This window comes from Vipera berus, assembly GCF_964194415.1.
Source record: "Vipera berus genome assembly, chromosome: 2".
In the NCBI taxonomy this organism is placed as follows: domain Eukaryota; kingdom Metazoa; phylum Chordata; class Lepidosauria; order Squamata; family Viperidae; genus Vipera; species Vipera berus.
The window spans coordinates 13423701-13444935 of NC_138203.1; the positions used below are offsets into that span (position 1 = coordinate 13423701).

Sequence of the window (21235 nt, forward strand, 5' to 3'; positions counted from 1 at the left end):
AACATTTCTCCTTAGTTCCAGGTTGCTTCTCTCCTTGATTAGTTTCCATCCATTGCTTCTTGTCCTGCTTTCAGGTGCTTTGGAGAATAGCTTGATTCCCTCTTCTCTGTAGCAGTCCCTTACACTTCAACAGTATCTGCATTTACAAGGATGCTGAATGCATGTTGATTATTCACAACACAGCCACTAAAAAAAAGCAAAGAAAACATCTTCTGAACAACTTGGTAAAGCTGCTAGTGCTGGATAAAGCACAGAAGAGATTCAGCTTTCCCTTTTAATTGTTATCCATATTAAGGATCACTTGATTTAAGTCTCTTATCTACACAATGAAATAAGGCATTCAGTTTGGTAAGATACTTTCATCAGGTACTGATTATTTTAAAAAGATAACCAAAAGGCCTTCCACTTACCCACAAAGATAAAATTGTTCTAAAATTGTTTGAGACAATTGGTGATCTACTAGCTTACTGTGCAATTGCCTCTTATACACCATGGTTGAAACACTTTTTATGTTGCTGGAAGTAAACTGTAAGCAGTTTTTCCCCCCAATTCTGCTTTGGAATTATTGATGTGTACAATAGAAAAACAACATTTTATAGAAATAGAGATATGAAAGAACTTACAGTATGCATTGGGCCAATCTTCTTAATCTGATCCCTTCCAAGATAATATTCCTGGAGGTCATCAGGTTGGGGAAGGTTGACTTAGTAGATCATAAGCAGCAGGGATGTAAATATATATTAAAGGAGGGAAAGGATATAGCTGGGCAAGCCAACAATGACAATAATTTAAAGTACATGGCAGCACCAGATCATTAATTGAAGTGTAATTACCAGACATTAATATTGATATAATTGACCACCAAACAAAGTATAGGCAGAGAATTTCTTCCACAGCTGATGGAATCAGGACAACAATTGGGCTTCTTTAAAGTGTGTGTGAAGAATGACACTTGGGAATTTTCTCCATATGTAACTAGCAGCACACACACACACACACACACACACACACACTACTGTGCATTAGTTATTTAAAAAAACCAAAATCTTCTGATTGATTGGCTGAGTGTTTGATTGATTTTTCAGTGTATATGCCATTCACTTCCAAATACCTTTGTGGAGATCTTCCCCAAAATGCCTCTGGGAAGCCCCCTAACCCCTAAATTGATGGGAAGCAATTCCTGGGTCCCATTTTGTCAACCAATAATAATTGTTTGCTGGCACACTATCAAGGTAATAGTGAAAAGTCATCATGGTTAAGTGCCCTAGAGCAGAGGTCTCCAACCTTTCTCCGTTGGCAGACCAAAAGGAAAGGGAGGGGGAAGCATTTTAAGCATGTGCACCTGCACACACACAAATGGGGCCATGAGCATGCACAACACAAATGGGGTGGTGCTAACACCCATGTGACACTCAACTAGCACTACCCCGTTTTTGTCACACAGCCCCCCGTTTGCATAGCGGCAGCACACTAGCATGAGTGCAGTGAGCATGCACACATCTGCATGCACTGGCCAGCCTGTTCCACGACCTGCTGGCCAGCAGGCCAAGGCCTGGTAGTGGGCCGTGGCCCACAGGTTGGGGACCCCTGCCCTAGAGAGACCATTGGTGTGTAGGTTTCTCTAATTGATTTTTAAAACCCTAATTGTAAAGACTTCTTTACAATTAGTCATGTACTAGACAACCTGTGATCCATTGAGTCATTCTTTTTTCCACCATATAATATAGAGTTGGGTCATTTTCCATCCCTTCACATACCTCAGGAGGAACCCAGTGAAGTCTCCTTCTCCTTCTCCTTCTCCTTCTTCTCCTTCTCCTTCTTCTCCTTCTCCTTCTCCTTCTCCTTCTCCTTCTCCTTCTTCTCCTTCTCCTTCTCCTTCTCCTTCTCCTTCTTCTCCTTCTCCTTCTTCTCCTTCTCCTTCTCCTTCTCCTTCTCCTTCTCCTTCTCCTTCTCCTTCTCCTTCTTCTCCTTCTCCTTCTCCTTCTCCTTCTTCTCCTTCTCCTTCTTCTCCTTCTCCTTCTCCTTCTCCTTCTCCTTCTCCTTCTTCTCCTTCTCCTTCTTCTCCTTCTCCTTCTCCTTCTCCTTCTCCTTCTCCTTCTTCTCCTTCTCCTTCTCCTTCTCCTTCTCCTTCTCCTTCTTCTCCTTCTCCTTCTCCTGCCACTTTGCTGAGGGAGGAAACAAAAGGAGCACCAGACCATGAGGGACATTGCATCCCCATTTTCCACTCTGGTTTGTCCACAAGGGCCCCCTTCCTCCAGGGAAGAAAGGGGCTCACCTTTCAATCACCAGTGCCTCAATTAACCAGTGTAACAGCTTGCCATGAGAAGTTGTGGGTGTTCCATCACTGGAGATTTTTAAAAAGAGATTGGGCAGTCACAGAGTCTCCTGCTTGAGGAGGGGGTTGGACTAGAAGACCTCCAAGGTACCTTCCAGCTCTATTCTGACTGACTGATATGGGAAAGAAAGCCCTCCCTATTCCATGCTTCTGCCCTGGATTTCCTGCCAGTTGCACCAACAAACTTTAATTTGCTGTGCAGCTCACAACGTGAATTAAAAGTAACAAGCTTGAAATCAATAACTCACAGTAGAAATTTTGAATTAAGTGAAAGAAGCAGAGGAAATGCAAGCCAGTAGCATTCTTTTACAAAAAATGTACAAAACAACCTTGAAAATGGTACAAAAACATTCAGCTCCCACCCAAACATCATCAAAAAGACTACCCAGATGTGAAACGAACAACACTCAAAGGGTTCTGATTATCCAAAGGAACAGACTGGAACTCTAATCTGCTTCTCTAGTTTATCATTGTTTTGCAAAAGCAGACCTTGTAATTGGACAATATGAATTTGTGTCTTCATTCACTTCTGCCACCATAAATCAGCTGGGCTACCACTGAGCCTGTCACAAGAGAAGGCTTTGGCACTCCATGGTTGCAAACTTATTTATCCATTTGTCAAGTAGAAGGCCCGGAGCTAGCCAGAAGATAGCTGTCAGTTATTTTAATGCCATGATCTTATCCCTTTTCTGTGCATGTACATACATACACTCAGATGCACAAATGCATTATCAAAAAGAATTAATCATCTTCTTTGTTCCTCAAAATAAGTCTTTATGTTCAAAGACTATGGTGTGAATATTTATTTGCAGTTCTTGTGCTTCTGCTTTTCAAAAAAAAGCCTGTAACTCCTGGACAGTTTGTACTTGAATTTAGCAGCAGGGAAGAATCCCAGCCTTTTTTCTCTTTTGGAAATGCAGGCAAAAAATGTGGGGGGAAAGAGAAGCAGATCCATTAGAATACATTCAGACTAGGAGTTCTTAGCAAAGAATGCCACCATGTTTTGTAGTTTTCCCATCTGAGTATAAATGCTGCATATTCACCGATCAGTTCAATAGGTTATGAACCTAATAATGGCAGCCATGATCTGAGTGGATGCGTCATTACATTAATTCTACAGTGTGAATAAAATATGCTTAAAATTTTTGACTTTCATCCATTTGAGCAAAACTGACTTTATTTTAATATGCATCAGATGAACAATTATTATTTGTTCAATATAACAAAATGCCAGGTTTTCTTTTTTTGGATTAGTGTTTTCTGTTCTGTACCAGCCTGCTACCGGCCCTGCAGAAAAGGCAGGGTCAACCCCTTTACAAACGGCAAGAGGCTGGAATTACGCCTGCCAAATTTATAGCTACAAAAACAAACAAGACACGAACCAAGAAACAGGAGCTTTAAGAAACATGAACCATCCGAGCGGTTGCCTTCAGCAAACCAGCCCTCTCAGACATTCCCCTTATATAGAGTTCAGGGTGTGGCTTCTCTCTGCCTCCTTCCGAGAAGCCCCATTGCCTTCCTCTGTTTACTCCTAATTGACTGCCTCCTGTGTCGGGCGTCCTTGAACAGGGCCAGCTGTGGGTCATCTTCATCCACACTGTCAGGCTCACACAGCTGGGTCTCTGTGGTGACCAAGTGGGAGGAGCCTGGCTGAGGGCTATCATCAGCAAGATCTTCAACCCCCTCAGCAAGGTCTTCAACACCCCCCTCCTCCTCTGAGTCGTCCGACCCAACTGCCGAACCCACAGGCTGACCCTGAATCACAACATTTTGGAGGTACAGCTTTGGCCTCCGAATTAAGAACAAAATTCTTCCTCCTTAAAAAAATGGAAATAAATGTATAACTTTGCTGCTATCAGTAAGTAGAGTAACAATACTAGGTATCACGGGGGTTCTTAAAATTTTTGCCATCACAACTCATTTTAGTGTAATCTTAATTTACACAACTACCCTAAAAATCCAAACGCCAAAATGAACACAAATGAACAACATCAAGAACAAAATGCAATACAATGAAAATTTGGAGAAGGTAGATTTATTGTAACTTATTATGTATTACGGTACAATATATATTGTAATTTATTGTAAATGTATCTTTGCACCTCTTCTGGACTTTGTTTGCACCTCCCCAAAAGAGGTACATCTCACAGTTTGGGAAAAACAGAGATAGCGCTAGTAGTTGATTGACTATTACTTCAAAACCTTGCTGGCTCTTGTTGGGGAAGTTAAGACTACAAGGGAAACCAATAGAGATAATGACTAGACTTGATCATTCTAATTTTGCCCTACATGGAGCAAGATATATTTACAGTGGTACATCAATCACTCTTGGGGCCTTGGTTATGGTTATCTATGTGGTCACTAAGAGTTGATAATGGGTTGAAAAAGAATAACAGAATAATAGAGTTGGAAGGGACCTTGGAGATCTTCTAGTCCAACCCCTTGCTTAAACGGGACACCCTGTACCATATCAGACAAATGGTTGTCCAATCTCTTCTTAAAAACCTCCAGTGTTGTAGCATCCACAATTTCTGAAGGCAACTATTCCATTGATTAATTGTTTTCACTGTCAGGAAATTTCTCCCTAGTTCTAGTTGGAACTAAGTTGGAGTTGATGGCACATAAACAATGATTGGCTATGACCCAACCATTAGAGTCAACAACCAGTTGATTAGATTGTGATGGTCATTTGGATAAATAGAATTATTGTAGTTGTTTTTATTACTATTATTCTTTGACTCAGAAATGAAAATGCCAGCTTGGATAGTAGATGCAACTTGTGCCAAAATATGTATTGAAACAGTTGATCATACTTTAAATGAATACAGCAAAATTACATACCTTGGTTACAAAAAAAGCCATGTGGAAGTTGGGAAAATACTGCACTGACTTTTATGTTAGAAGTGTCAACTTTTTTGCAGTCAATAAGAATTACTGGAAGCATGAAATCACATAGAAAGTCCTTGGAAATGACACCAAAAGTTATGGGATTTTAAAATTCAGACAGATTGATACCTAGAACATAGCACACCAGACATTACTGTCATTGAAAAAAAACATATTTGTTTGTTCCTGAAGCCATTGCAAGATACAGTAATGTTGAAGACAAAGAATTGAGAAGGTTACAAAATACAAAGATCTGCAAATAAGGACAGGAATAATGGGAAGAAATTGCTAGAGGTGTCAATTGTCATGTTTCCGATGTATGGGCTTTTCAAATGACTCGAATGTTATTGCTTGACACCAATTATTATTGGGATAGTAGATGCTGTATCACAAAGACTTGGGATGGTTTTGGATTGCTTAAATTAGGAAAAACGTATAATAGTCCAACTACAAACAAAATTACAACTGAGTATTTCATAGTTAAATGCCATTTTCATGATTCTCAAATCCGTGGGTAAGTGAAATTATGAAGAAAAAAAACTGGCCAACATTGACTATGACTCATGATTAGTAAAATTGGAATTTGATTTATTGTAATATTAATAAAAAATAATAATTACTCTAGCACTAGCAGATTGAGAATTGTCTTCACTAATATCAACCAGGGTGCATACATTTTGAGTTGTATCTCTGCCAAGAGTAGATTTAAGCACCATAAATTCTAAAAAATATTGATTGATTGATTGATTCTCCTTCTTTTCCCACCCCACTGTTCTCACTGAATTTGCTATTGAAAGTAGAAGAGAAATTGCTTTAAATACTCCAAAGCTAAGTGTGATGTTCTTGCACTTTTGTTGTGATGAAGCATCCAATGTATCTTTTCCATGAATCTGTTTCAGTAGCAATGCTAGTGCCATTACTGAAGGAGACTTCCTCTCTTTTCTGTTTTCCTCTGGAGAAATTCTGGAAAGTTCTCCACTCAATTTCTCGCCCCAAACGTCTGATGGAGAGTGTTGAATGCCATTTGTGCCTGGTTCCTGGAAATTTCTGTCAGTAGAGCTTTCTATAGGCATTACCAAGGATTATGAAATAAATATGAATTTCATCTCTGGAACTCCCTTCTGCCAAGGATACTATGCTAAATTACAAATTTTCAAAGAAGATCTTTCTCTGTTTCTAGCCCATCCCACCAGATGGAGGTTTCTCTCCTCCAAGTGGTCTTTCATCTTTGGAAGATATTATATTGCAGCAGACTCACAATTTGAAGCTTAACAGATAATAATAATAATAATAATAATAATAATAATAATAATAATAATAATAATAATAATAATAATAATAAGAAGAAGAAGAAGAAGAAGAAGAAGAAGAAGAAGAAGAAGAAGAGGAAGAGGAAGAGGAAGAAGAAGAAGAAGAAGAAGAAGAAGAAGAAGAAGAAGAAGAAGAAGAAGAAGAAGAAGAAGAAGAAGAAGAAGAAGAAGAAGAAGAAGAAGAAGAAGAAGAAGAAGAAGAAGAAGAAGAAGAAGAAGTAGTAGTAGTAGTTGGAACAGACCTTGGAGGTCATCTAGTCCAAACCCCTGCTCAGCCAGGAAACCCTATACCATTTCAGACAAATGACTGGCCAGTCTCTTCTTAAAAACTTCCACTGTTGGAGCATTCACCACTTCTGGAGGCAGGTTGTTCCACTAGTTAATTGTTCTAACTGTCAGGAAGTTTCTCCTTAGTTCTAGGTTGCTTCTCTCCTTGACTAGTTTCCATCCATTGCTTCTTGTCCTGCTTTCAGGTGCTTTGGAGAATAGCTTGACTCCCTCTTCTTTGTGGCAGCCCCTGAGATATTGGAACACTGCTATCATGTCACCCCTCACCCTTCTCTTTATTAAACTACACATACTCATTTCCAGCAGCCGTTTATCTCTCTATGCACATATCTGTGTTCTCTTTCTTCTCTAATTGTTGTGCCTTTCTAAAGGAGCCATGTTAGATATTTTTAACTATAGTTTTACTCAAGCTAAAACTGCCCCCCAAACTGCCTCTGCATTACAGACGTGGAACTGAATAGATATATTATTCAGAAAATGTAAACATTTATTTCTTCTTAACAATTTTAACAGCAATGCAGTAATGTTGTTGTTGTTGGCTGCGAAGTCGTGTCCGACTCATCACGACCCTATGGACAACGTTCCTCTAGGCCTTCCTGTCCTCTACCATCTTCTGAAGTCCATTTAAGCTCATGCCTACTGCTTCAGTGACTCCATCCAGCCACCTCATTCTCTGTCGTCCCCTTCTTCTATTGCCCTCAATCTTTCCCAGCATTAGGCGCTTCTCCAGTGAGTCCTTCCTTCTCATTAGGTGGCCAAAGTATTTGAGTTTCAACTTCAGGATCTGGCCTTCTAAATAGCAGTCAGGGTTGATCTCCTCTAGGACTGACCGGTTTGATCGCCTTGCAGTCCAAGGGACTCGCAGGAGTCTTCTCCAGTGCCATAGTTCAAAGGCCTCAATTCTTTGGCGCTCAGCCTTTTTTATGGTCCAGCTTTCACTGCCATACATTGCAACTGGGAAGACCATAGCCTTGACTATAGGCACTTTTGTTGGCAGGGTGATGTCTCTGCTTTTTAGTGTGCTGTCTAGATTTGCCATGGCTTTCCTCCCCAGGAGCAAGCGTCTTTTAATTTCTTGGCTACAGTCCCCATCTGCAGTGATCTTGGAGCCCAGGAAAATAAAATCTGTCACTACCTCCATTTCTTCCCCATCTATTTGCCAGGAATTGAGAGGGCCGGATGCCATGATCTTGGTTTTTTTAATGTTAAGTTTCAACCCAAGTTTTGCACTCTCCTTCTTCACCCGCAACAAGAGGCTCTTTAGTTCTTCTTCACTTTCTGCCATTAGAGTGGTATCATCTGCATGTCTTAGGTGGTTGATATTTCTTCCAGCAATCTTAATTCCAAATTTTGATTCCTCTAACCCTGTCTTTCTCATGATGTGCTCTGCATATAAGTTAAATAGGCAGGGCGACAGTATACAGCCTTGCCGGACTCCTTTCCCAATTTTGAACCAATCACTGGTTCCGTGTCCAGTTCTCACTGTTGCTTCTTGGCCCACATATAGGTTTCTCAAGAGACAAATAAGATGGTCTGGTACGCCCATCTCTTTAAAAACTTGCCACAGTTTGTTATGATCCACACAATCAAAGGCTTTAGCATAGTCAATGAAGCAGAAGTAGATGTTTTTCTGGAACTCCCTAGCTTTCTCCATGATCCAACGTATGTTGGTAATTTGATCTCTAGTTCCTCTGCCTCTTCGAAATCCTGCCTGTACTTCTGGTAGTTCTCGATACACATACTGCTGGAGTCTAGCTTGTAGGATTTTAAGCATAACTTTACTAGCATGAGAAATGAGTGCAATGGTGCGGTACTTTGAACATTCTTTGGCACTGCCTTTCTTTGGAATTGGAATGTAAACTGATCTTTTCCAATCCTGTGGCCACTGTTGTTTTCCAAATTTGCTGGCAAATTGAGTGTAGCACTTTTACTACATCGTCTTTTAAGATTTTGAATAGCTCAGCTGGAATACTGTCACCTCCACTAGCTTTGTTGTTGCTCAGCTTTTCTAAGGCCCACTTCACTTCACATTCTAGGATGTCTGGCTCGAGGTCAGTGACCACCTCATCGTGGTTATCAGGGATGTTAAGCTCATTCTTGTATAGTTCTTCTGTGTAATTTTGCCACCTCTTCTTAATCTCTTCTGCCTCTGTTAGGTCCCTGCCATTTTGGTCCTATATCATGCCCATTTTTGCATGAAACGTTCCCTTCATCTCTCCAATTTTCTTGAAGAGATCTCTGGTCCTCCCTATTCTATTGTTTTCTTATATTTCTTTGCACTGCTCATTTAAGAAGGCATTCTTATCTCTTCTAGCTATTCTCTGGAATTCTGCATTCAATTGGGTGTATCTTTCTTTTTCTCCCTTGCCTTTCGCTTCCCTCCTTTCCTCAGCTATTTGCAAAGCTTCCTCAGACAGCCATTTTGCTTTCTTGCATTTCTTTTTCTTTGGGATGGTTTTGGTTGCTACCTGTTGTACAATGTTGTGAACCTCTGTCCATAGTTCTTCAGGCACTCTGTCTATCAGATCTAATTCCTTAAATCTATTTGTCACCTCTACTGTATATTCAACAGGGATATGATTTAATTCATACTTGAGTGGCCTAGTGCTTTTTCCTACTTTCTTCAGTTTAAGCCTAAACTTTGCAATGAGAAGCTCATGGTCTGAGCCACACTCAGCTCCTGGTCTTGTTTTTACTGACTGTATAGAGCTTCTCCATCTTTGGCTGCAGAGCATATAATCAATCTGATTTCTGTGTTGACCGTCTGGTGATGTCCATGTGTAGAGCCGTCTCTTGTGTTGTTGGAAAAGAGTGTTTTCTATGACCATCATATTCTCTTGACAAAATTCTATCAGCCTGTGCCCTGTTTCATTTTGTACTCCAAGGCCAAACTTGCCTGTTATTCCGGTTATCTTTTGGCTTCCTACTTTAGCATTCCAATCCCCCATGATGATAAGGACATCATTTTTTGGTGTTAGTTCTATAAGGTGCTGTAGGGCTTCATAGATCCGGTCAATTTCATCCTCTTCAGCACTGGTGTTTGGGGCATAGATTTGGACTACTGTGATATTGAATGGTTTGCCTTGGATTTGAACTGAGATCATTCTGTCATTTTGAGGATTGTATCCCAGTATTGCTTTTCCTACTCTTTTATTGACTATGAAGGCTACTCCATTTCTTCTGAGGGATTCTTGCCCGCAGTAGTATACCTGATGGTCATCTGAATTAAATTCACCCATTCCTGTCCATTTTAGTTAGCTGATACCTAAGATGTCGATGTTCAGTTTTGTCATCTCTTGTTTGACCATGCCCAGCTTTCCTTGATTCATGGATCTTACATTCCAGGTTCCTATGGAGAAAAAATCTTTACAGCATCGGACTTTCCTTTCACCACCAGACATATCCACAGCTGAGCGTCCTTTTGGCTTTGGCCCAGTCGCTTCATTCTTTCTGGCGCTACTAGTACTAGCCCTCTGCTCTTCCCCAGTAGCATATTGGACGCCTTCCGACCTGAGGGGCTCATCTTCCAGCGTCATATCGTTTTGCCTTTTGGTACTGTCCACAGGGTTTTCATGGCAAAGATACTGGAGTGGGTTGCCATTTCCTTCTCCAGTGGATCACGTTTTGTCAGAACTCTCGGCTATGACCTGTCCATCTTGGGTGGCCCTGCACAGCATAGCTCATAGCTTCATTGAATTATGCAAGCCCCTTCGCCACGACAAGGCAGTAATCTATGCAGGGGCATGCAGTAATAACAATACTCATAAAACACTTATAATAATCCACAGTAATGGGAGACAAACCACTAAACTGATTTTCCCTTGATTGTAGTGGCTGTATTATTAGTGATAATGCTTTGCATAACTATATCACAGTGACCCTGAAACAGTTATGGATATGAAATAAAAATAAACCTTTTTTAACCATAATGCCACTTTCAGAGCGGAATAATTGAAATGTACTTCACACCCCAATGTCTTCTCTTTTGAGATGTAACTGAAGGTCCAATTCTGACACACCAACATAGAGAAATAAAGTAAAGCAATGAAACATGATAGTTTTTTTTCCCTTTTTTAAAAAAGACAAAAAAATAAACTCATACTTTAAATTTATTCCCTTGCAATAGTCATTGATTTGATGGCACTCGGGTATCATCCAATTACTGGTTGCCATTAAATCATGATTTGCTCTTAATTTGGAGGCCATTTTCAACTAAAATAAGCACTAATTGATCAGTTTTTATAATAAATAGCATCAACTCCATTTGTGACTTAATCCATCTTGTGTCTCTTTCTTTTAAATAGTTGAGTTTAATTTGATGGCATAGTTTAGATTTATTTTCTTCAAGACAGCAGGGGAGTGGGAGCTGGAATCTAAAATCATAATTATGTTTCTTTCAAATGGCATGTAGCAAGTCCTCACCCAATGCCAGCCTGACAAAAATAGCACCTTCTCCCATAAAACCACAATATTTATCAGCTTCCCTGCACATCTCTGGTATTACAGCTATTTGTCTGAAATGGTATAGGGTTTCCTGCCTGAACAGGGGGTTGGACTAGATGACCTCCAAGGTACCTTCCAACATCATCATCATCATCATCATCATCATCATCATCATCATCATCATCATCATTATTAACTTTTATTCATAAAACATGAAACTCAGTCAACTGAACACTCAAATTAACTGGCACTAATGGTTGACATGGGCTGCTGCTAGCATCCTAGGTATCAACCAGGTATCTCCTTAAAATGGAAGATGTTCCGAGTAGCGCAGTTTTTTGTAGCTTTGCTGGAGTTATTGCAGGAAGCTGCAATTTCTTGATGTATTTTGCAAAGTTTGTGGACATAGTTCCCAGTGCCCCGATGACAATGGGTATCACTGTTACACGTTTCGTCCATAATCGCACAGTTTCGATGGCCAAGTCGCGGTATTTCATAATTTTTTCCAGTTCTTTTTCTTCGACTCTGGCATCTCCTGGTACAGCGATATCAATCAGCTGTTCCAAATGGCGATCTGTCTGTATTCGGAAGTCCCACAAGATCTTCACCCTCTCATTCTTGACAACTTTATTATTATTATTATTATTATTATTATTATTATTATTATTATTATTATTATTATTATTATTATCCAATTTGGTCTAGTGATTAAGGCACCAATGTAGAAAGAGACTATGAGTTCTAGTTTATCCTTAGGCATGAAAACCAGCTGGGTGATTTGAGATAGTCACTATTCCTCAGGCAACTCAGCTCACAAGGTTGCTATTGTGGAGAAAATATGAGGAAGAAAGAGTATTAGGTATGTTCGTTGCCTTCTGGAAAAATTCTGAAAAATTTTCCAACCAACTTCTGTGTTTCCATAATGATATTCAGCACAAGTGATTGGATTCCATTTTTCTCTCCAGCTGTCGTCAGTGCCATCCCAGTGCCAACACTAGAAAGTGCCCAGTATCCAGGAATCCTGCCATCCCCCACCTGTGGATATCCACACCCTCAGTTTACTCTCCGTCCTGTGCCATTCCCAACACTTACAGTTGAACGGACCTTTGGAACAGGGAGAAGTAAGTAGAGTCTTGCTTGATTCTAACTTCAGTAGGGTGGAGAAATGTAAGACACAGAAACCACAAAGCAATCTGTCTTGAAAATGGATTGAGAGGGAGATGGCGCCTTCATTGAACCATAACAAGAGGTGGAAAGAACAGCCTTGCTGTTGGAGGTAAGTGCTTATTTTGGAGATGTAAGAAATCAATCATCCTTCCTTCTCTACATCATTTCTTACCTTTATCAGATAAGAAACCTTTTAAATCAGGAAAGTCCTCATTCTTTTTTCCTTCACCAACATCTCCCATTACTAAGTAAATTGAAACTTTCCATGACAATTCAGTTGTTTGAGCAATGACAAAGAAAGCACACTTCCATAAATCTTTACTAAAAACCTTGCAATTCCAGGCTTCCCTAGTTTTCCAGCAATTGGTTAGATACTTCAAATTGTGCAAAATATTTTATGTCAGATTTTGCTTCAGTTGTTTCTAATGTTCTATCTTTACCCCCCCTTAATGGACGTGTTAACATAATATGTATCTGTTCTGTACCAGCCTGCTACCGGCCCTGCAGAAAAGGCAGGGACAACCCCTTTTACAAGAAGGCAAGAGGCTGGAACTAAGCCTGCCAAATTTATGGATACAAAAGCAAACAGAACAAGACACGAACCATGAAACAGGAGCTATTCAAGCGGTTGCCTTCAGCAAACCAGCCCTCCCACGCATTCCCCTTTTATACAGTTCAGGGCGTGGCTTCTCTCTGCCTCCTTCCGAGGTGCCCCATTGCCTTCCTCTGTTTACTCCTGATTGACTGCCTCCTGCGTCGGGCATCCTTGAACAGGGCCAGCTGTGGGTCATCTTCATCCACGCTGTCAGGCTCACACAGCTGGGTCTGCGTCGTGACCAGGTGGGAGGGGCCTGGCTGAGGGTTCTCATCAGCAAGCTCTCCAACCCCCTCAGCAAGCTCTTCAACACCCCCCTCCTCCTCTGAGTCGTCCGACCCAACTGCCAAACCCACAGGCTGACCCCGAATCACAACAGTATCATACAATAATATGACTTAAAATCTAGAACCATGCTCATACTTCCTGGTTTGTTCCAAAAACAATGTGGACAAATAATGCAAGCAGGGTATTGGTATAATATGGTTTAATACATTAAACATCCCTCAAGTTTTGTTGTATTGCTGCACTGTTGAGCAGGTGTAGGTGCTATGACAATGGCAATTATTTTCCACCTGCTTAAGTGTTAGGAATTAAGAAAACCATTAAGTATCTATGAAATTAAAAAGGTGTCCTATTACGTTTAGCTCTTAGCCAAGTAAGGAATGGCAGAGAAATAAGTCATACCAGCCAAAAAGCCCCCTTGTCTGTGGTAGCCTATATGAACTTGACCATTTTTATTAGCTTATATCCATTCTATATAGCACCTTCTCAAGTAATGCATTTACAGATAATTGAGTTGCCCTTTATAACCTCTGCTCTATTCATGTCCTGCCTTTACATTGCCTAATATAAATGCTGGATCTGGCAAGAGAAGTTCTCTTTGCCTTTTTGGATAAATGTACTTAGTCAAAACTTCATCATATCTGAAAGTTCTATTCAGTTATCTTTGAAAATCCTCATTTCTCTGTTTTTTGTGATGCCTAAAAGTGCATATGCCGGGAGAGGAATAATAGCAATAGCAATAGCGCTTAAACTTATATACCTCTTCATAATGCATTACAGCCCTCTCTAAGTGGCTTACAGAGTCAGCCCATTGCCCCCAACGAACTGTATCTTTATTTTACCAACCTCAGAAGGATGGAAGGATCGAACTCTTGGCAGTGAGCAGAGCTAGCCTGCAATACTGCATTCTAACCACTGTGCCACCATGGCTCATAAAAAAGAAATGTTAATAAAATTATATATATATATATATTTGTGTGCATCTGTTTGTAATTCTCAATAGTTGTAGAACCTCAAGAAGAATGAATTAATTTAAGATTGGAAATAAGTGAGAAACAGAGAGAAACTAACACCAACATCTTTCTCCTTTGGAAAATCAGACATTTTGTTCTTTCTATACCTGTTGTTTATCGGGGAAAGAGTAGCGAGAAGCACATAACCAATTTTAAAAAAACCTTAAGAACTGTTCTTCTTTTCTTTTGAGGGAAACACTAGGAAAATTTCAAATGTATTCTTATTTGTTCTTGATTGTCTATAGCCTTCACCTTGTTTCCCTTTGCAATCATTCAAAGGAGGGGGAAGTCTTTTTCCTTCCACTTGACAAACTGTGAACTGGGAATAAGAGAGAATGATTATTCTCCTGATGAAATTTCTTCAGTTGTTGCCAATAGTACACCTGGTGTCTGCACTGCTTTCCTTGTTATAGCATGATGTGCTCACAAGCGACCAGATGAAAACAATGTGTTACCATTGACATGTAACAAACTTGTCAAGTAAGTGTTTTTCTTACTTTTCCCATGCTTGGTTAGAGACTTACTTCAGGAATCCCAAAAGAGCTCACCCTGAACTTTACACTATATTTGTTTCCTGACATCTATACATCTATATATCTATATATCTATATATCTATATCTATATCTATATCTATATATCTATCTATATTTACTGTATCTATCTATCTATCATCTATCTATCTGTCTGTCTGTCTGTCTGTCTATCTATCTATATATAGAGAGAAACAGACAGACAGACATTGATTAGCAGGGCATCCAAGACAGCAGAAGATCTCTCTCTCTCTCTCTCTCTCTCTCTCTCTCTCTCTCTCTCTCTCTCTCTCTCTCTCTCTCTCTCTCTGTGTGTGTGTGTGTGTGTGTTTTCTGCTGTCTTGGATGCCCTGCTAATCTGATGCATATTTTTTTTTAAAAGAAACAACATCAATACTTTGAAGTCTTTGTCACATTAGATGTTCCAGTGCAAACCAGCAGCAACAATGTTTGGGCTTGATTGAAATGTGACACCTGACACATGAAATAAATGTAGAAATTAAAATTTAATTAAAATATAAAATTAAAATGTAGAAAAAGGGTATGGAAAAGAGCAACAAAGATGATAAGTGAACTAAACTATGATGAATGATTGAGGGAACTAGGTATGTCTAGTCTAACAAATAGAAGGATTAAAGATGACATGACAGCAGCATTCTAATATTTGATGAGTTCTCACAAAGAAGAGAGTGTCAACCTCACAAAGAAGAGAGATCCATCCTAGAACTGAGGAGACATTTCCTGACAATAAGAACAGTTAATCAGTAGAATGGCTCACCTCCAGAAGTTGTGGATGTTTCATCACTGGAGGCTTTCAAAAAGAGACTGGGCAGCCCTTTGTCCAGAATGTTATAGAGCAGTGGTGGTGAACCTATGGCACGGGTGCCAGAGGCGGCACTCAGAGCCCTCCCTGTGGGTACCCGTGCCATGCCTCAGAGGTGGCAACTGTCCCTCTTCAACCAGCTGCCCCCCACAGGTGTCCCTCTCCACGAGAGACATTGAGGTGACCACACCCACCTTGGCCACACCCACCCAATCTTCCATGACCACCACAGCCACACCCACCCAGTAGGCCACGCCCACCTGGCACCCAGTGATAAATAAGTGGGTTTTGGGTTGCAGTTTGGGCACTCGGTCTCTAAAAGGTTCACCATCACTGTTATAGGGTCTCCTGCTTGAGCAGGTGTTTGGACTAGAAAACGCCCCCAGGTCCTTTCCAACCCTCTTATTCTATGTTCTGTGTATTAAATTGCTCATTAAGATATCTCAGACTAATATAGTAAATGCCATGGTCCAAGGACCCAGGGACTAGATTTAAAGATGGTAGCGGGAATGTGAAACTATGCAGATTACAAACTTGAGTTACCAAGGGAAAAGATGTAGTCCTGGTGTCTTTCAAAATTGCAGAAGAAAGCCAGGTCAACCTGGAGAAACCAATGGCAGTGATTTTATAAATTCATTTGCAAAGCAGTGGCACGCTAGATAAATGCAGCAGACATTTTTAACGTAAGCTGCTGAGATCCCTACCCCTTTGTAGACAAGTACAAATGGTGTGTTGCAGTAACTCAGTTCCAAGTAACTCGCCCTGCATTATTACATGACTGAACATTCTATTGATTGGAAAGAGCCACCCTACAAATCCATCACGTGGAATCGCATTAGAGAGAGTTTCACCATTGAGTGTAGCCATTCACTCTGCCCAATGGGCCGTATTTGGATTTCTCTTTGTCTGTTTTTGAAATCTATTTTAGATAAATGGGGAGGTAGGAGTAGATGATATCAGGGCTGGAGGAAAAAAAATCACCCTCAAGGAAAAAAGAATCCATTCAACCATCTGCTGCAAGAGAAATAGAAGAAAATAAGAGAGACCGGCAGAGTTCAGATGTTAAACCTGTCTGCCATATTGACCACTGTCAAAAATAGCTGGTAGCAATAGTCCAAAATAATGGCTTTATATTGACTTCTTTTTTTAATGCTTTTTGCTAGGAGGGGAAAAAACGTGGCTATTTTGTCAAAGTAATCTCATTCTATAGATCAGCTTCACGGTGTGAAAGGAGTGTTATGGAGACATATGTATGGTATTTTCTAAAATATTGAGGATGAATGTGTTTTAATTCCCTGCACCTTGAATAACGAGACTGTTGTTGCAGCCAATGTAAGAAAAAAAATGCTTTTTTCGATGAGGGTTCTCCAGGCCAGCAAATAGGGCTGGTTCAAAAGGCTCACACCACATGTCGCTGCAGAAAAAAAATGGATGGGGGGTCTAAGCCGGAGCTTTCCCCATTCCTCATACATCCTCCTTGTACATGCCTGAGGCCACCATGGTCCCCAGCCTTTGGCTATTGCCAATTCCTGTGTCCATTCTGTTTGATCCATTCCTGGCTGAGCAGACAACAAAAAGACAAAAGCATTAGGCCATGCAAACAATGGAGGAGAACCAAGTCAGAACATCGCAAATGACAACAACGGGTCTTGCTCAAGCTGAGAATAGTAAGAGAAAAACAACTTGCATTACCAGACATCACTGAGAATTTATGCTGGAGGTGCAATGTTCTGTATGTCCACCAAATTGCACAATGCAGCTTGCCTATCCACTGCATCTCACACCTCTGGTGGCATACAGTCCAGATCTTTTAAATGTTGCCTCCATTCACCCACTTCTGGTAGACTCACCTGTTGTCCACCTCATTGGACTGCTCATTTTTTGGCTCTACTCCTAACATCTCAGGCAAGCCTAATAAAAACCCTCTAATTCTTTGCTGCCATCAAACGATGGCTTGGATTTTAGCAGCCCAGATCTTCTGGACCCAGTGCTTTTTTTGTAAAAGAAAAATGTGCCAGAACTCACACATGTCATACAACCCACCTTGCCTATCCTACAAGGTTCCATCCAAAAAAGTTGCCGGAACTCCGTTCTGAGCATTCTATGAGAAAAAAAGCCCTGCCTGGACCTATAAGAAAAAGCTAAGCATTCCTGATGTAATTGAACAGGCTGAAAACAGAGACTTCTATGTATATACATCTCAAAGAAAAGTATACGTTTGAAGGAGAGAAGATGGGAGAAAACAGAGAAAGTTATGTATGTCATGAAAAAGTATGCCTTATACTTAGTTTCTCAGTTGAAGGAAAGATGTATTCTTGTGTTTTGCCCAGAAATCCCAAAGGCTACTTTTTGCCCAAAAATTTACCTAGCTTATACAAAATGTCAAAGCAAAAGACTTTCATGAATTCAGAATTAGTTCACAGAACATACCGGTACATATATATCCAGAAGTAGAAAGAAGGGGCCTTGTGTATTTTGTACTCCGGTGACTGTGTTGTGGACATTAGTACCAATGGGGGGAAAAATACTCTTTCAATTTTTGCCAAACAACGGTACTAGCCAGGGTAAGGTATACATGTCAACACTTTGGTAAGTGTGTGTCTGACATTATCCTTGATTGTTATGAAGTTTTAGAGTGCAAAAAGGAAGATCCAGATTTACTCACTCTCATTCCAGAATATAGGACACAGAATATGGATATAAGTTTTAAAAAGGCAGATTCAGACTGAAGATTATTAAAAAAAACAAAATTGATGGACTATTGGACAGCAGAAGAAATTACCTAGATCAGTGATAAAAAAAGGGAAAGGTTTCCCATGTCCAGTCATGTCCGACTCTAGGAGCTGGTGTTCATCTCTGTTTCCTAGCCGAGGGAGCCAGCTTTCTCCAAAGACACTTTCGTGGTCATGTGGCCATCATGACAGTACACCAAGATGAACAGAAGCTGTTATCTTCCCACCAAAATGGTACCTATTTATCTAGCTGCATTTGCATGCTTTTGAATTGCTAGATGGGCAGGAGCTGGGGGCAAGAATGGGAACTAGCCCCAACATGCAGTTATTTAAGTCTTGAACAGCCAATTTTCTGGTCGACAAACCCAGAATCTTAAGTGCTAGGCCATTGCAGTGGTAGGATCAATTTATTGGATGTATTCAATTTCCAAGCAGCCATTTGTCAGGGATGCTTTAATTTGGGTTCCCGTAATGAGCAGGAAGCTGGATTCAGTGATCTAAATGGATCTTTTCAACTCTTAAATTCTAGGATCTCTTCTCCTGTTCTGTAACAAAGACCAGCACACTCAAAAGCAGCCTTGAAACTCTTTGAAAAGGAAATGGCTATTTCCTTGGTGTTTAGTGAAAGAGCCCTATAACCCTGCAATGCGATTAGCCAAGATGAAAGAGGTCACCTTACTATTTTTTAGAAAACAAGGGCTGTTGAGTCCATAGATCTTGCAGATCTTCTCTCAACAAAGCAAACAATTTATTTATTTAATTTAATTAAATTTTTATACCGCCCTATTCCCGAAGGACTCAGGGCGGTTTACAGGGCAGCATAAAATACAATATAAAAATAGTATAAAATTAAAATAGATTAAATTAATTAAGCCCAACAATTAAAACAATATTAAAAGCTAAAACCCCTTCAGTCCAGGCCTGATAGATCAAAAAACCAGGTTTTCAGGTCCCGGCGAAATGAACGCAGATCGGGGGCGGTCCAAAGTTCCACCGGTAAATCATTCCAAAGGGCAGGTGCGCCCACAGAGAATGCCCTCCCCCTGGGGATCACCCGCCGGCACTCCTTAACCGCCGGCACCCTGAGAAGGCCCTCCCTGTGGGAGCGCACAGGACGATGGGAAGTTGATGCCAGCAGCAGGTGTTCCCTTAGATAATCCGGACCCAAGCCATTTAGAGCTTTATAGGTCATTACCAGCACCTTGAATCTCACCCGGAGGGCAACTGGAAGCCAATGCAGCTCACGGAGAAGAGGTGTTACACGGGAGTATCGGGAAACTCCCATAACAACTCGCGCAGCTGCATTCTGCACCAGTTGAAGCCTCCGCGTGGTCCTCAAGGGCAGCCCCATGTAGAGAGCATTGCAGTAGTCTAGCCGGGAGGTCACGAGCGCATGGGTGACTGTGTGTAGGGCATCTCGGTCCAGATAGGAAAAAAGATTTTTTTTTTACCTGCCCTAATTTTTAAGACAAACCAGGATGCTACATAGTTGTAAGGTGAAGCCTATAAATCCTGTTCAGTTTGACTAGGGAAATTTTGGCCGGGTTCCACATTTCACTATGATTTCCATGGCTCCCAATTTGAAGGGAGTTAAGCAGAAGCATTTGCATTTTGCAAACACTGAAATGATTGAAACGCTTGTTAGGTCTCCTTGTATGTTGGCAAACCTAAGAAAAAAAGAAAATCTGGTGATGTCACTACCCAAGAATATATAAAATGCCGTCTTTAGAGGTTGAGAGTTGAGAGTTTCCTATCAATGGATCAGATGATTTCCAAATTCTACAGCTCTTTGGATTTTTTTTTTTCCTGGCACTTTCAACTACCTGCTTTGAGGTCATGTGGTGTGATTTGTCTGAGATGAAGTAATGTTTGAGACTTGGACCAAAATAGCCATAATTCTTGTTTTACTTTTCAAACTGATTTATAGAGCCCCTGAGCTTTAGAAGTACAATCCAGACAAATTATCATTTTAAACAGGCAATTCAACCCCCTCTCTAGCAATAGTCTGATTTGGAAGGATTGCTAAGAAGAAAATAAGCAAAAGCACCTTTGTTCTCCAACCATTAGAGGAATGAGCTTAAGTATAGAAAAGAAAGTTTTGGCAAATGTTAATGCCCTTGGCTTCCTGTAATGCCTCCAGATTATTAAAACAGAAAGCCTATTATTAGGAGTTTAGAGCTAGAGCTAATGGCAAAGTTACACTCACGTGTATTTATTGCCTAGAGATTTCCAATGGTTTTACCCCCTTTCTAGATATTTTGAACCACCAGCCATGAATTTTATTTTATTTTTGCAAACAAGCAACTAGCCAGCCAAAGCTCAACAGTCTGTTCTCAGTATGTAAAGAAGCAGAGTGCTGGTAACCTCTAACCCAAGGGTGTCCAACCTTAGCAACTTTAACACTTGTGGACTTCAATTCCCAGAATTCCTCAGCCAGCATGGGGAGTTGAAGTCCACAAGTCTTAAAAGTTGCCAAGGTTGAACACCCCTGCTTTAGCCAAAGTATATGGGTTATGGAAACTCTCAGTCTGAGTTGTGTGACCACTAAATAGTAACCATGCTCTCTACATGGGGCTGCCCTTGAAGTGCGCCCGGAGGCTTCAACTGGTGCAAAATGCGGCCGCGCAGGTGCTTATGGGAGTATCTCGATACTCCCATGTTACACCACTCCTGCGCGAGCTGCATTGGCTTCTGGTTGCCCTCCGGGTGCGATTCAAGGTGCTGATAATAACCTTTAAAGCCCTACATGGCTTAGGCCCGGGGTACTTGCGAGACCACCTGCTGCCAATGTCAACCTCCCATCGCCCGGTCTGCTCCCACAGAGTCA

The 21235-nt window shown here is 40.8% G+C and overlaps 1 protein-coding gene across 1 annotated transcript in view; it reads left to right on the top strand.

Moving 5' to 3' along the window:
- DCC (DCC netrin 1 receptor) overlaps nucleotides 1-21235 on the top strand; it is a gene marked incomplete at its 5' end in the record, with an annotated part of 1185616 nt that overhangs the window by 1132489 nt on the left and 31892 nt on the right. The window contains one exon of the mRNA XM_081315662.1: nucleotides 12228-12383. Coding sequence (XP_081171788.1) covers nucleotides 12228-12383 — 156 coding nt within the window. The remainder of the gene's footprint in view (nucleotides 1-12227; nucleotides 12384-21235) is intronic.